The following is a 14,049-nucleotide window of genomic DNA, read 5'->3' as shown; positions in this document are numbered from 1 at the left end:
GGACCCCGTCGTCGTTTGCGCCGGGGTCCATAGCAATGCTTTCTCCTGGTTTTCGGTTCGCTGGCGGAGCCAGGCCGTAACGGGGGGGCATCCGGCCGTGTCAATAGCGGGCTTGTTCCCCGAACGCTTCTGTCAGCTGCTCCGAGTCACATGTCGGCCTCCGCGCCCTAATGCGTTTGTGCGCTCTTCCCTTCCAGCGCGGGGAAGCGACACCCGGAACGGAAACCGTGAGAAACCACCCGGCCTTGAATGACGAGCGCGGTCAAGGAACCGCCTCGGCCCCCTAAACCGCAGCTCCTCAGAGGTTTTGGTGAGGCCGTTGCGGGGCGGCCGACGCACATGGCGTGTTCAGTCTTCGTGGCGACCAGGGAGGAGCGCCGCGGGGATCGGGATCGGCGCCTTCGCAAGGAGAGCGAACAAAACCATAGACGTTTCCCTCAGCCAAAGCCAGAACCCGCCAGCATCTCTGCATCTGTTGGCTTGTGAAACAGTGGAATTCCTCAAAAAAATGAGTTGGTCCCAGGCCTTGTTTTGGAGGAGGGAGTGCTCGTGAGAGTGAGGCGGCATGGTGAAGAGACTGACATAAATGGCCAACTCCGTCCTGTCAGAGCTGAACTCGGGTGCTTGGTGAGTAGGTCTCCTAGAGGCTTACGAGTTGCAGGGGGTTTGTTGGGTGACTGACACTTGGTATCCAGGAAGATCCTACGTGCGGCCATCCAGCGCCTTGCTCTGCTTGTATTGCTGCAGCAGCAGGGAGCAGTTGTGGGGCACCGAAGTCGCAGTGGGCCCAGGGTTGTGCCAGTAAATCAGAAGGGTGGTCCGGGCCCCAAAGGGCTTGCACGCGTGTGGGCACCTCGTAGCAGGCATGCACTGTGTGGCGTGTTTTTTCCACAGAAGGCAGGCTCGGATGGGTGCTGGGAGAGGTTAGCAGCTGCACAGATGTAGGCTGCGTATGGTTGGGGGGGCAGTGTGCGGGACCTTCATTTCCATTTGAGCTGTGCATGCTTGTTTATAGGCATGCTTACTTACCAGGAGACCATCAGGGCAGTATCTGAATGCTTCGAGCTCTGGTGGCAAAAGAGTATTGCTGAGACGGGGGAGATTAATGGAGTTCCCAGGGAGTCGGCAGCAGTCAGGAATGCAATGCAGATCCCCTGATTGCTAGAGCGATGCCTTAATGCCTTTCCTGCGGGACGGGTGAAACATTCCAGAAGTGTTCAGACACGCTCCGAGAGACCGGATTTAATCCCCACTCTTGGCTGCCACAGACGCTGTGTGCTCAACCTTCCCCTTTTGAGCTGGGCTGCAGGCTCTTTCTAGACTGGGCATTTTTATCATCATCACCAGGGCTCTGACCTCGGGACCTGTTGTGCCCAGAGCTTGCGAAGGTAACCTGCCCCCTCCAGAGCAAAGGCTGCTAGGAAATCCATGAATTCCCAGAGCTGTAAGCCCAAAGCCCTCAAACCCTGGCCCACCTCCAGGGAGAAGCATGCACTTCATACTGTTTGCACAAGGAATGGGTCTGAGGGGCCGCACTTGAGAGTTTTTCCTAAGAAGTGAGACGAGCTCCCTACAGTCAGACTGGCAGAACAGATCATCCATCTGAGCCTCCCTCCTCCTCTCTTAGCTGTAGCCTTGCCAGCATCTGACTGGAACGCCCAAAGTTGGCAGTACTTAGTATCCTTTGCTGCTTTCTCCACCCTGCTGCTGTCTCTCAGCTCAGTGGGTGCAGCAACTGTGAGAGCAATGCCTGTCTCCTTTTCTTGGGCCTGGTAGGCGTTTTTGTGTTGCATCTTTACAAAACAGAACTTGTTTAGGGAGCAGGGGGGTGGCGGCTGTGGTGGGGGGCATGGACTGGACTGGTCCCACTTAGGACCAGCAGATCTGTTGTCATCCTGCCATTGCTTGGCTTTTGCAGGTGGAATTACTTTTTCCTTTACGACGGCTCCAAGGTTAAGGAAGAAGGGGATCCCACCAGAGCTGGCATTTGCTATTTTTATCCTTCTCAGGTAACCTCCGATCATACTTAGAGCCTCTTTGTGGAACCGTGCGTCGCAGCGTGGTTTATGCCTGTTCCCATCTCGTGGTGCCACCTTCTGCTGCTCTCTTGCTGCTCCAGTTGTGGAACAGCAGCACTTTTCCACAGTGCTCAGTTGTGTGGCAGGGGCATAGGCCTCTGCACTGGGGGTGAGAATGAGCAGAGAGCAAGGAGAATTGGCCCATTTTACATGTTTCTGTACAGGGCTTTGGTCTCAGTGGCTGTAATGAAAAGCTGAGCTGCCATGCACCAGTGCTGCGGTCCAGTGTCCCATCCCCACCCTTGCCAGCTGCTGCCCAAGGGCGACAAGTGTGGGGGGCGTGCTTCCCCATTCCTCCAGAGCACCAGCAATAACGCCTCTTGCCTCCTCTCCCACCAGACTCTCCTCGACCAGCAGGAGCTGCTGTGCGGGCAGATCGCGGGTGTCGTGCGCTGCATGGTGGAGATTTCAAGTGTTCCCCCCAGTCTCATTCGGCTCAGAAAGCTCAAGTTCGCCGTGCGGCTGGACGGCGAGTACCTCTGGGTGAGTTCAGGAGACCCAGTGGCGTGCAACGAGGCAGCCTGGTGTGAGTGAGTGTCAACTGTGAAGTCGTTCCAAGAGCTCGCCCAAGGGGCTTTCAGAAAGCTCCACACCGCAAGGGTTATACCAGTCCCATGTCCCTTCCCTGTAGCAGAGCTCTCTGGCAGCCCCACAGGCCTTTCCATTGCGAAGGGGCCCCTTCTCTGGCCTGCGATCTGTGAATTCCACCCCTGCATGTGCAGTCTAGAAGTATGCCCTCACAGTACTTAGCTGGAGTGCCAGGAGTCTGAAACAGGAGGGGAACAGGTACAGTGGGCCTTTGGGTTTCTGGCCCTGATTGCACCTGCCTGAACTACCATGGCCTTCCCTTCAGCATTCATGCCCCTCTCACCTTCCAGGCTGGCTTTTCCATAGGCTGGCAAACAGGCAGCAGTCGTGTGACCACCCAGGAATACTTGCAGGGGTTCCCTCACTGCGGGCTAGACAGGAGAGAGAGCTCGCTTGCTCTTCCCAGCTGCTGCAGTGACTGCTCTCTGTGCCGGCCTTTGCCCTGCAGGTGCTGGGCTGTGCTGTTGAGCTTCCTGACATCAGCTGCAAGCACTTTCTGGATCACCTGATTGGACTCTTCCAGTTCTACAATGGCCCCGTGCGCCAGGCTTACACGGTGAGTGCTGAGGGTGTGTGCTTCTCATCTGGAGTCATGTGTAGCCCTGGCCTGTCGTCTTGGGCAGTGTGGGGAAGAGAGAGACTGATCTAAGGGACTGCATGTAACCAGATCGTGTGCAGGCTAGACTCTTGTCACACGGTGTCTAACAGGCTGCCTCTGGTCCCCAGGCTTTTTCTCAGGAAGAGCTGAGTAAGCAGTGGGACCAGTACATTGATCACATTCAGAAGAATACTAGTGACCTGCACAGGATCTTCAATTCCCTCTGGCACTTGGACAAAACCAAGGTGACTCCCCAGGCTGCTGACGTCCAGCCACGGAGCCCCCTCACCCAGGGAGCTGGCGTCCCCCTGTTGCACAGGTGCATTTCAGTGAGGTCTCACCTCTGGCTGGTGCCATGGGTTAACTCCCACCCTCTGCTTTTTGCACACAGGTGGACCCCCTGCTGCTGCTGAAGGCGGCCCTCATCTTACAGACCTGCCAGCGCTGTCGTCATGTCCTGGCCGGCTGCATCCTCTACAGGGGTCTGTGAGTATACGGGGGCTTGTGGAGGCCCCATGCCTGTCTGGGGCTGCGCAGGGCAGTACTGCTTTAGCAGAGCAGTGGCAGCAGCAGAGCAGCTTTTCCTCTGCGGGGCAGGGGGCACCTGAGACACAAACTGCACAGTGCCAAAGTGTCAGGAACCACAGAACTAGGTATGCCGTTCTGGTTGTCGTCCCAGGCATGGCAGACTTTCCTGGCTGGAATTACCTGTAGGCATCCAGCTGCCCTACAGAGCCAGTGGGGACTGGGAGCTGGGCTGGGGGCTCTTCAGAACAGCCCCTGAGGTCACTATTTTTAATGCCTGAGCTCTTCAGGGCAGGGTCTTTTTCCCCCATGCCCAGCCAGCCTCTAAACACGTACTGGGATGGCAACTAAATAGGCTAGCAGTGTTGTAGCCAGGTGTCCTGGCTCCCCAGACTCTCTGCCTCTGTGACCTAGGACCAGCTATAGCACAAATATTGCATGCCGCACACCTTTTGCCTGCTGGTCCTAGCTGCCCGGGGCTCAGACCCTGCAGTGACTGCTGACAGCTTGGTGGTGGCGGCTGCTGCTGCTGCTGCCTTCAGTGCTGCAGCCACTTCCTTACCCAGGGTGGTGTATCCTGGGGCTGCCAAGCACTAATTGGAAAGCCTCCTACATCGGGTTACAATATACTGGCAGTGTCCTGTCCCCTGTCTTGCCAATAATAAGTGCTTGATTGAATGCCTAGCTTGCTGGCCGGTGGCACGTTCCACATAGGCTGGAACAGCTGTAGGGGAAAGGAGCCAGCCTCTTCGCAGGAAGCATGAGCTCCCTTCAGCCAGAAAGGATCTGTGTGCCAGCAGCATGGAGCCCCAGCTGGGAGTCGTTCAGGGACAAAGAAGCCCTTGCGCTGACAAGGCTGCCCTACTGCTTCATCTGGGAGCCTTCCTTGCTGGGGTCTGGCAGGCCCTTGGTGTGATGAAGCCATGAGTGCAGCAGGCCAGAGGATGGAGGGTTTTGGAAGCACAAGGGGTGCTCCGCCCACCCTTCCCCATTGCTCTTTCAGCTCTGAGGCCCCCCTGCCCTGAAGCAGCGCTGCCAGCAAACTGCAAGGGCCAGGGGGCTGTGAGACAAGTTCTGGGGGGGCTTTAGTTCCCCTGGCTCAGATGAGACCTGTTGCTGCTGCCTGGGAGATGTTCCACACTTATGCACATAGTTCAGGCTCAGAACCCTCTTGCTAGGGTTTGAGTCTGCTCCATAGTTCAGTTCAGAGCCCCTTGGATTCAGCTGGGCGGTGGCTGTTGGCACTGGAGTGGAGTTTAGGGCTGGCCACCTGGATGACAAGAGGGCTACCGCTACTCCAGTCCGCCCCAAGCGCTGTGCCCTTACCTCCTGGCCCGTCCCAAGCAAGAAGGTGTGTTTGATGGAACCTCTCGGGGACTCCCTGGGTCTGAAACGGCCCAGCAGAATCCAGAGCTGTCTTCTGAACGGGGCTGGCAGCGGAGGCCGAGGAGTACCGTTGCCTCTGTCTGCCGTAACGATCTGTTGCAACAGCGAGAGCAGGCAGCTGAGCCTTGCAAGCCCCTCTGCTCACAGCTGCCTGTGTCTGTTCTCTCCTGCAAGGATTGTGAGCACCCAGCTGCCCCCTCCCATTGCTGCCAAGGTGCTTCACCAGGGAGCTGAGACAGAAGAGAAGGTACGTGGCAAATCAGTATGCGGCCACGCTTGGAGGCAAGGCCCCTTCCAGGCCCCAGTCATCGCTGGTAGATCAGGGCCCATTTCCACAGCCAACAGTAAATGCTTCCATGGCTGAAATAATTCAAAGTCAACAGAGCCTGTGAGAGTCGAGTCAGAGCTGCTGCCCTGGGATCTTGTTTCCTTGTCTGTCCTGTAGCTGTTGAATTCCCTTCAGCCTGTCAAGATCGGTGGGATTAGTTTAGAATTAAACCAAATTACCTTTTCTGCTCACAGCTGGTGGTTAGCAGCCCAGAAGGGCCTGGATTGCCTCCTGCTAACATTAAGGGGAAAACGGTGCTTGATTCTTGGGATTTCCAACCCTCTTGCTATGGGAGCAGGGCAAAACACTGAGTGTGGATGCAGCTGCTCTTACAGTGCCCCTATCTGGGAACAGCCCTGTGGCCAAATTTACCCTGGGTGGACCAGGGCTGGGTGCACAAAGATGCACTAGGTCAGTGGATGGCCTCCTGCAATGCGTGCCCCAGTTCTCACATCTGAGTATCTGTTATGATTCAGTCTGCACGTGAGCATGGCATTTTCTGCTGCATAGTCTTCCCTAGTTGCGTGGGACCACTTAAAATCACAGCTTCAGCCTCTCTTCCCGAATGACGGGGATTTTCAGAGGCTCTGCTTGCTGGTCTCCGTCCGGCCCTGGTACTCTGCTGGGGAGAGAGATGGCATCCTGTGCATCTGCGCTGAAGTGTGTGCAGGGGGGAGCAGGTTCGTTAATCTTGGCAGCCTGAGTTGCTCCCGCTGTGAATAAGCTCCCCACAGCCCTGCCTCAAGGGCAGGTCCAGTGCCCACTAGGAGCCTGGCCCCCAGTAGCAGTGACTCTGGTAGGCACTGGCTTGAGCTCTTAGCATGTGCCTCATTAAAGAGCTGCGTTGATTTGCTCTCCGCTTTGCTTGCAGAGCGGACACGGCAGTGGGGATGTGCTGCAGGAACACGGTAAGCACTGTTGCTCGCATCTGGAGTAGTAAGGTCCCTCCAGGAGCACACGGGGAGGCTGGCTGGGCTCCGAGGCAGCTGATACCCGGAGGCTCCCACTGCCACCCCTGCTGAGGCAGGCACAGCCACTGGGTGTAGTTGCCTTGGTCTCCTGTGGGCGAGGGGTCTTGGGAGAGCCAGGGTGATGCTTCTCCCAGGGGCCCTATCTCCCACCCCCACAGCATCTAGCGTCAGCCCTGCCCTGCCTCCTGGCACACAAGGCCATTTCTTCTCTCGGGTCACTATCCTGCATTGTTCCTGTAGATCCTCCATTACCTCCAGGCGTCTGCCTGCTCCCGGTTTTCCTGACGGAGGAAGAATCCGCCGCGCTGTGGGACTTCCCAGTGGAGTGGATGACCAGGTAGGGAGTGAAGCCCTGAGGCAGGACCCAGGGCTTGCCATCCTCCCTAAGGACAGTCTGGGCAGACAGTTCAAGGGGCAGAAATCATCCAGTACATGTCAGTCTGGAGAGTTCATATTGAATGGATCTACTCCCTGGAACCAGTTCCAACCTGTGCTACTGCTCCCCACAGCACGGGTCCAGTACCACCATGTACTGCCCTCTCTGGGGTCACCACGGTGTGCGTAAGGCTGCCATGCCATCTCTTCAGAAAGAAACGCTTGAGTGGGGATGGGAGTGGGGTTTACAGACTACTAAATGGCAAAGAGAAAATCACCCGGGATTTATTATTGACTCACTCTCACCAGACAAGAACGAGGGGTCACAGCATGAAACAAGCAGGTAGTGAGTTTAAAGCAAGCACCAGGATGTTCTTTTTCACCCAGTGTGGAATTAAAGTATGGAGCACGTGGCCACCAGATGTGGCAGAAGTGGAGAGTTTAGCCAGATTCATGAAGGGACTGAACACTTTCTTGAGGGAAAGGGGCAGCAGTAGCTATCGAGCATGGGAGTGAGGGGCCCTCTGCATCAGAACTGTCTAGACCCCAAATACTGGAGGCTGCAAGGGAGAGAGGAATGGGAAAATCCTGGTCAGACTCGGTCACTGTCCCTTCCAGCCTCTGCGCTCTGCCCCCATGTGACAAGGGAGACCAGGCAAGGGGTTGACCCAGTCAGTGGCAGTTCTTATGTTGGGCCATGAGTGTAGGCAGGCGGCACTGCAAGGGAGAGGGACTGCACGGGGGAAGCTCTCAGGACTGCCTGGCTTAGAGGCAGAAGCAGACTGCAAGATCCCAGGGTCCCTCTCCCTGTCCCAGGAGGCACCTGCGAGATCCCAGGGTCCCTCTCCCTGTCCCAGGAGGCACCAGCCAGTGAGCAGGTAGCAGGCACTGCTCCTCCGCCCAGTCACCCCCAACCCTTGGGGCCCACAGTGGCTGCTACTAAGTGCTTGCCCTTGTGTTCCTTCTACCCTCTTAGTTTGCCCGTGTCTCCAGCAAGTACCAAGGCTGCCCCTCGCTCGTGGGCCTCCTCAGATCCCACGGGCATCAAGGAGACCCTGGCCAGCACCTCAGTGAGGGAAGCAGCCTGGGACACGCCTGGAGCAGGTGTGGCTGTCAGCATCCTGGACTCTGCTTCCCCCGATGGCTTCCCAGAGCCACCAGCCAGCACAGGGGATGCTCACCCCGGAGCTGTGAGCAACTGGAGCCCTGAAGAAAGTTCTGCAGCTGGGGATGCTGCTGCTGCCGCTGCCTCACCAGGCGAGCAGGGAGCCCTGCCAGGAGACTCTGGACACCCTGCAGCAGAGCACGCTCGAGATACAGATGCCTCCTCTGCGCTTACAGACTCTGCAGCCCCTCGTGCCCAGGGCAGGGAGGATCAGAATATGACCGTGTTGGGGACCACCCCCGAGGCTGAGCACTGCCTCCTGCAACGGTGCCACGCAGCCAGCAGCAGCTTCGCCACGGGCAGCATGTCCAAAGAGCTGAGCAGCAGTATCTGGAGCCAGCCGCACTCCCAAGGGACCACCAGCCATGGCAGGCTCCCTGGGGTAGGAGATGGAGTGCCCAGCAATGAGCTGTCTCTGTCTGACCCTGCACCCAATGGTGAAGGCTCAGAGCAGCAGCTGTCTGCAGGATACCATGGGGGGAGCCAGGGGCCTGGTACTGTGGAGCTGTATGAGACAGTGGTGGAGGGCGCAAGCTCCCCGGGGAGCAGGGCAACCGGCCTTGCTGACCCCACATGCTGCCCAGCCAAGCCGGCTGCACTGGTCAAGATGGTCCTGTACATCCACAGCATCAAAGGGCTGGTGCTGTCGCTGCTGGCTGAGGAGCAGCTTGAGGCCGACACGGGCGCCATTGAGGAAGTGGTGAGTGCCGTGTGCGACGCCGTTTTGCATGCATGTGCCCTGTTGCAGGCCAGTCTCTCAGGGGCAGTTGCTGTAGCCCTAGACTCCCTGCCCCTGGAGCCGGGAGCTTTGGCAGCCCTCCGGCTGACCCCTCACTGAGCCTGTGGCTGAGCCGTGCTGGTGAAGCAGCAGCCCCTGGGGCAAGAGCACCCTGCTCTCATAGCTGAGTCTTCCCCGCAGCCCCTTGCCGAATGCACAGGCCTGGCCCAGGGCTCCCGTGGGACGAGCAGGCTGACAGGGCCACGAGGCAGCTGCCCTGGCCTCTGAGCATCTGCCCCACTGGGTGACTGAGAGCCCCCTCCCACCTCACCAGTCACTGCCAGGGGCTCGAGCCCGGGGGCCAGCCGCTCTGTCAAACTGAGCGCGAGTGCCTGGCAGCCCCCGCCCCAGGCAGGAGGGACCCACAGGGGCTGGTCCCAGGAGCACAGTAGCGTGGCTGTGGGCTCTGCTCGGCCGCGGGGCACGACGGGCAGACCTGCTCGCGGCGCTCCCAGCGGAGCCGTCCAGCCTGGCAGCTATGCCAGTTGCCATGGCAACAGCCTCGTTTTCCTCGCTGGCGGGTGGGTGGATGAGCTGGGGTGCTCAGCCGCAGGCACCCGCACCACCCCCATCCCTGGACCACACGTGGGAGCACGCGCCTGCAAAGGTGGGCGCATCTGCGCCCACATAAGATGGCTCTGAGCTGGGCTGCGGCTCCATGAGGAGGGTTTTCCCGCTGGGGCAACAGGTCCCAGTGGGGGGGAGGATGCCCCTGTCTCTGCCCAGCTGGGATCTTGGCCCCCCACGAGAAGGACGCTCTGCCCTAGGGCAGCAGGGTCCAGGGCTGGGGGCGTCTCCTGCGCGCAGGGCTAGAGCTGCCTGGTGTCTGCAGCAGAGGAAGGAACAGATATAGCCTGGGGGATGATCCAGCTAATCCTCCTAGTGCTTGACAGGCCAGAGATCTCTCCCACCCCCGCTTCTCCCAGGCAGCACGGCCCTCCCTGCCCAGCCCTCTGCAGCATCCTTCAGCATGGTGCTGGGACAGAAATCCCCTCGCCGGTGCCTGTGTGGGCCAGGCGTGCTGGTCCCCGGGCTGGTGCCAAGCAGCAGTCTTGCTGCCGTGCGTGGGGGCAGCAGAGCTGCCGGGCTTGGGTGTGCGAGGCTCCAGGACCCTCACTGGCAGGCACTGCCCAGGTTCCCCAGGGCTCACGCTGGTCCGGGTTGTACCGTTCGCAGTATCACAGCAGCCTGGCTTCCCTGAATGGCCTCGAGGTTCATCTGAAGGAGACTTGGCCCAGGGACTCTGCCGCCACCAAAGCCACCTACAGCTTCACCCACTACGACTGCATCCAGAACGTGCTGGCTGGTAGGTGCCCGAACGTCTCCCTCCCTCGCGACCCGGGGTCCAGGCGTTCGCCTACAGCACACGCTCGGTGGCCTAGCTGGCCCTGTCCCCGAGGCCCCGTCCATCCCGATCTTAGCCTGAGCTAGTGCGAGGGCCGAGCTGGAATAGTCGGGAGCAGGACGGTGCCCAGTGTTGCCAAGACCCCAGGACGGTGCCCACTGTCATGTGTCCCGTGGAAGGGGGGCTCTGCCCCTTCCCCAGGCTGTGTCCTGCTCTAGCACAGCTCCCCTCCCAGCCCCCACAGCTCTGCTCCCAGCACAGGGACTGGGCCTGGTTCCAGGCTCTTCTCGTTCCGGTCCTTCCTGACATCTCCTGGCAGCCCCACAGATGCTCGCCAGTGCCAGCCACACGCCCTCTCCACTCCTATATAGGAGTGGGAGCCTAAAGCCAGAGGGACAGACCCCAGTGCCTCTAGGTAACCCTGTCTCAGGCCCCTCCTGTCCTCCCCCAGCCTCCTGGGGACTGACCTGCCTCATAGACCCCCACCCCACCCCACCCCGGGATCGCATCATCACCAGCACGCAGGCTGTGGTCACTGCTCCCCAAACGGCTGGCTGGAGGCAGGAACCAGTACCCTTCCTGGGACAGGCCCCTGTATGTGGTCAGCTCCCTCACTGCATCCCCCCTGTCTCTGCAGCGAACCTGCCGCCAGCGGCGGGCACACAGGACCAGCACTTCCTGCGAGCCGCGAGCCTGATCCACGCGGACTTCGCGCAGCTCCCGGCCGCGTCCGAGATGATCATCAGGTACGGTCGGCCCCACGGGAGGGTGGGAGGGGGTCGCCTGTCCGTCTGGCTTCCACGGGGCAGGTGGAAGGCGCAGGCACCAGGGCTCGGGATGAAGACGCAGCTCGAGCACTGCCAGCTCCTGGCGCCATACGGCTTGAAGACGCAGCTTTAAATAGAGCTGGTTCTAATAGACTTGTGCCTTGGCTCGGAGCCAGAGGCGCTGGAGCTAGCGACGTGGGCTTGTTTTCCCGCACGCTGCGTTGGGTTGGAAACAGGCAGACTCCATCCCCGCACACCAGGCGTGATGGTCTTATCACTGCCGCTGCCGCAGCCGCAGCCCCCACCCCGCCCCTTCCCCGTATCACGGGGTCCTGCCTGCCCCACGCAGCTGCCAGCCTGGGAAGGTCTGAGCCTCAGCAGCCTGGGGGGTGGTTCATGCTGGGAAGGGGGGGACCTGGCCCCCCTGAGTGCAAGATGGTGACCCCCACCCTTTCCAGCTGCTGGGCCACGTCAGCCAGCTCCCCCTTTCCCACGTGCCCTGGCGCCTCCTAGTCGCTGTCCACACAGACCAGCCGCCTGCTCCCTGGGGCTCTGCAGCTCCCAGTGCCCTGACTCTGCCATCCACTGCCCCCACAGGAACGCCTGCACGGCCGTCTATGCCTGCCGCAGCCCCGTCCAGGAGACCTACTTCCAGCAGCTGGGTGTCCCGCCGCGCAACTCAGGCGCCCCCAACCCACATGACAGCGCCTTCAGCCTGCCGGGCAAGGCCAAGCAGAAGCTGCTGAAGCACGGTGTTAATCTGCTCTGAGCTGCCCCCGGCAGCTGCTCACCGAGCCTGCGAGGACACTGACTCTCGTGCCGTGGGCTCAGCTCCATGAGTGAAGAGACGGAGACACCGGGGGCCTTTGCAGTGCAGGGCTGTACTGACTGCTCCCTGCTGCTTGGGGGATCCAGGCGGCTGCATGCCGGCCTCGAGCTGCCGGGTGCCTGGTCTATGCCAGGAGTCCTGTGCCTTGAACTTTATTTCTGCTTCTTAATCCACAGGGGTGATCCCTGTCAAGCAGTGGCTTAGTGCCTTGTGTGCTCCCAGCCCAGCCAGGGTGCAGAAGCAGACCTGCCCCCAGGGCTTCTTCCTGGCTGTGCCCCTCATCGCTGCTGGTGGAGGTGCCCTAGTCCCTCCTCCCACACATTTCTGTCCTGAACTCAGGGGTGCTATGTGTGCAGAAAAGGCCAAGAGCGCAGGGGCCAGCCAGGCCTGTCTTCATGGCTCCTGAGCCATCCTGCTTGCCCCTTCCCGTGCCTTCGGGAGTCTTATCGGAGCAGGGAAGCGCGGCCATCCCAGGAGCAGGCCACGCAGGTGCACGGCTGCCTCCTTGTGTGCCACCGGGTGAGCAATAAAGCAGAGTCCTTGCGGCTCATCCGGACAGCCCGTCCCTTGTGTTCCTACAGGACCTCTCGCCTGGGGTGGCAGGGCTGGGCACCAGGCTGTGGCACCTCCACGTGTCTGCTCCTGTTCTGAGCATGGTGAGGAGGTGTGTGTGGGGGGAAATGGTCCTTGGCGTGGCTGGGGAGCAGAGCACGGGCACGCTTGAGCTGCCCAGGGCTGTCCTGGGGGTGCAGATAGATCCCCCCCCCCGTCCCATCTTACCCTGGGGCTGTTGCTCCAGGCACTGGTCTTTGCTGGGGGAAACCAGCCTGTGGTCTCCGCTCAGCCCTTGGGCGGTGACCCCCTTCTCGCCCACTGCCCGTCCCCTTGCTGCAATGGAAGTCCCAGCATGCCTGAGCTGGGCTGCAGAGCACGGACCTACCCCCAGCTCTGCCATGGCTGCCTGGACCGGCGGGGAAAGAGGATGCACAGAGGCACAGCCCCATCCAGTTTCTAGCACAACGGTTTATTAAGAGCCTCTCCTGGCCACTGGCCTGCACACTGCAGAGGGTGACTACTGCTCCATCCAGAGGCCTCGCCCAAAGCAGTCCAGCTGGGCGGGGGGTCCCGCATGTCAGGAGTTATTGTACAAGAGTTAGGTATAAAAACCCTGCAGCCGGATCTGAGCCCTCAGCCTTGCAGTCTGCGTGCTGAAAACCCTGCACCAGCTCCCTCGCACACCGCTCCAGCCGCTCCCCGGCATCTTTCCACCCCCTCCAACTCCGGTGGCTGTCCTGGCCAGGCTGGTGTGCAGGTGACGTACCAGGTTCCCAGCGTGACGCGATACGAACCTGACAGCTCTGTGCCAAGCGGTGCGGACGCCTGGCTGCGCTCCAAAGCCACCACGCTGCCAGCTGGGAGCCGGGACGCTTGCAGGTAGGCGGAGGAGGTTGCTCCTGTTGTGCTGCACAGCTCTGGCCTGTTCTCGGCCCCTTGCTCTTCAGGCATGTCCCCTCATCTGCCTTCTCCGGCCAGCCTGAAGGCTGCAAACCCCACAGCAGCCCAGCCCTCGTCCCTCAAAGCAGGTGCTGGGTACTTCAGCCCACCCCTGCCTGAGGACGTGCTGGGTGCCTCCCAGCCCAGGACTGAGCAGAGATGCAAAGAGGAGGCCTGGGCAAATGGCTGGAAGTCTTTAGCTGCAGCACTAGGGCTCGTAGCCACAGGGCACAAGAGAGAGCATACTGGTTTTTGGTAGCCTGCATGCCAGCGAGCTTCATCGAGGCAGACGGTGCCTGGCTCTCCCCTCTGTCTGGGGCGGTGGAGCCTTCTCGCGCTATTTACAGGCAGGAGGGAAAGGTTGCAAAGAGCAAGGCCGGAGCCAGCGAAACGTGGCCCTTTTTGCCACGGGTCTTTGAGGCCCCACAAGGCACCGGGACATGGCGTGGCAGGCGGGCGGATCGCGGGGGGTTGCGGTTCCAGTGTGGCACTGAGGGCCACAAGACATGGCACACGGTTACATTCGAACGAACACCCTTGGTTTCAGTTACTCTAATTCTGAACACGGCAAAACACGGTAGCAACATGACACATACTACAGCGGCACGGCGTCTAGTCACAGAGTCGGGGGCGGGGGGTGTGCGGGCGCAGTGGAGGGGTCCCCAGAGCCGACCAGGATGGGGAGGAAGAGAGACCGCAAGGCGATGCGTGTGGGACGAGCCCGGAGCAGGGGTGAGGGGGACCCGACATGGCGTGTGCTATGAGGAAGCTTCCCGGGAGGCTGCGCGTGGCCCTGCCCACCCGCCCACACCCCCCCGCCGG

General features: G+C 60.5%; 1 protein-coding gene across 3 annotated transcripts; it reads left to right on the top strand.

Annotated features, from left to right (window-relative positions):
- The first annotated feature begins 481 nt into the window (after positions 1–481).
- HPS4 (HPS4, biogenesis of lysosomal organelles complex 3 subunit 2) lies at positions 482–12,286 on the top strand. 3 transcript variants are annotated; one of them, XM_019507349.1, is made up of 13 exons: positions 482–627; positions 1,919–2,009; positions 2,418–2,561; positions 3,115–3,222; positions 3,393–3,509; positions 3,656–3,750; positions 5,350–5,422; positions 6,375–6,411; positions 6,715–6,811; positions 7,826–8,714; positions 9,969–10,098; positions 10,775–10,883; positions 11,502–12,286. In XM_019507349.1, the coding sequence occupies exons 1-13, from the start codon at positions 587–589 to the stop codon at positions 11,671–11,673; spliced, it is 2,103 nt and encodes a 700-aa protein (XP_019362894.1). In that variant the 5' UTR covers positions 482–586; the 3' UTR covers positions 11,674–12,286. The 3 variants fall into 3 exon arrangements, with proteins under 3 accessions (XP_019362894.1, XP_019362897.1, XP_019362895.1); XM_019507352.1 differs by lacking the exon at positions 482–627 and adding an exon at positions 1,049–1,677 and having other exon boundaries at positions 1,953–2,009; XM_019507350.1 differs by lacking the exon at positions 482–627 and adding an exon at positions 1,707–1,772.
- Positions 12,287–14,049: the final 1,763 nt, after the last annotated feature.

This window comes from Gavialis gangeticus, unplaced genomic scaffold (assembly GCF_001723915.1).
Source record: "Gavialis gangeticus isolate Ggan-Ray unplaced genomic scaffold, GavGan_comp1, whole genome shotgun sequence".
NCBI classification, from domain to species: domain Eukaryota; kingdom Metazoa; phylum Chordata; order Crocodylia; family Gavialidae; genus Gavialis; species Gavialis gangeticus.
The sequence above is the reverse complement of the archived record's forward strand: the minus strand, read 5'-3'. Positions and strand labels throughout refer to the sequence as shown.

Bases quoted from the DNA above. Each gene is read 5' to 3' on its own strand.
- HPS4 (XM_019507349.1), top strand. From the start codon at position 587: ATGGCCAACTCCGTCCTGTCAGAGCTGAACTCGGGTGCTTG. The intron at 6,812-7,825 runs GTAGGGAGTGAA...CTACCCTCTTAG, and splicing joins CCAGTGGAGTGGATGACCAG to TTTGCCCGTGTCTCCAGCAA. The intron at 8,715-9,968 runs GTGAGTGCCGTG...TACCGTTCGCAG, and splicing joins CGGGCGCCATTGAGGAAGTG to TATCACAGCAGCCTGGCTTC.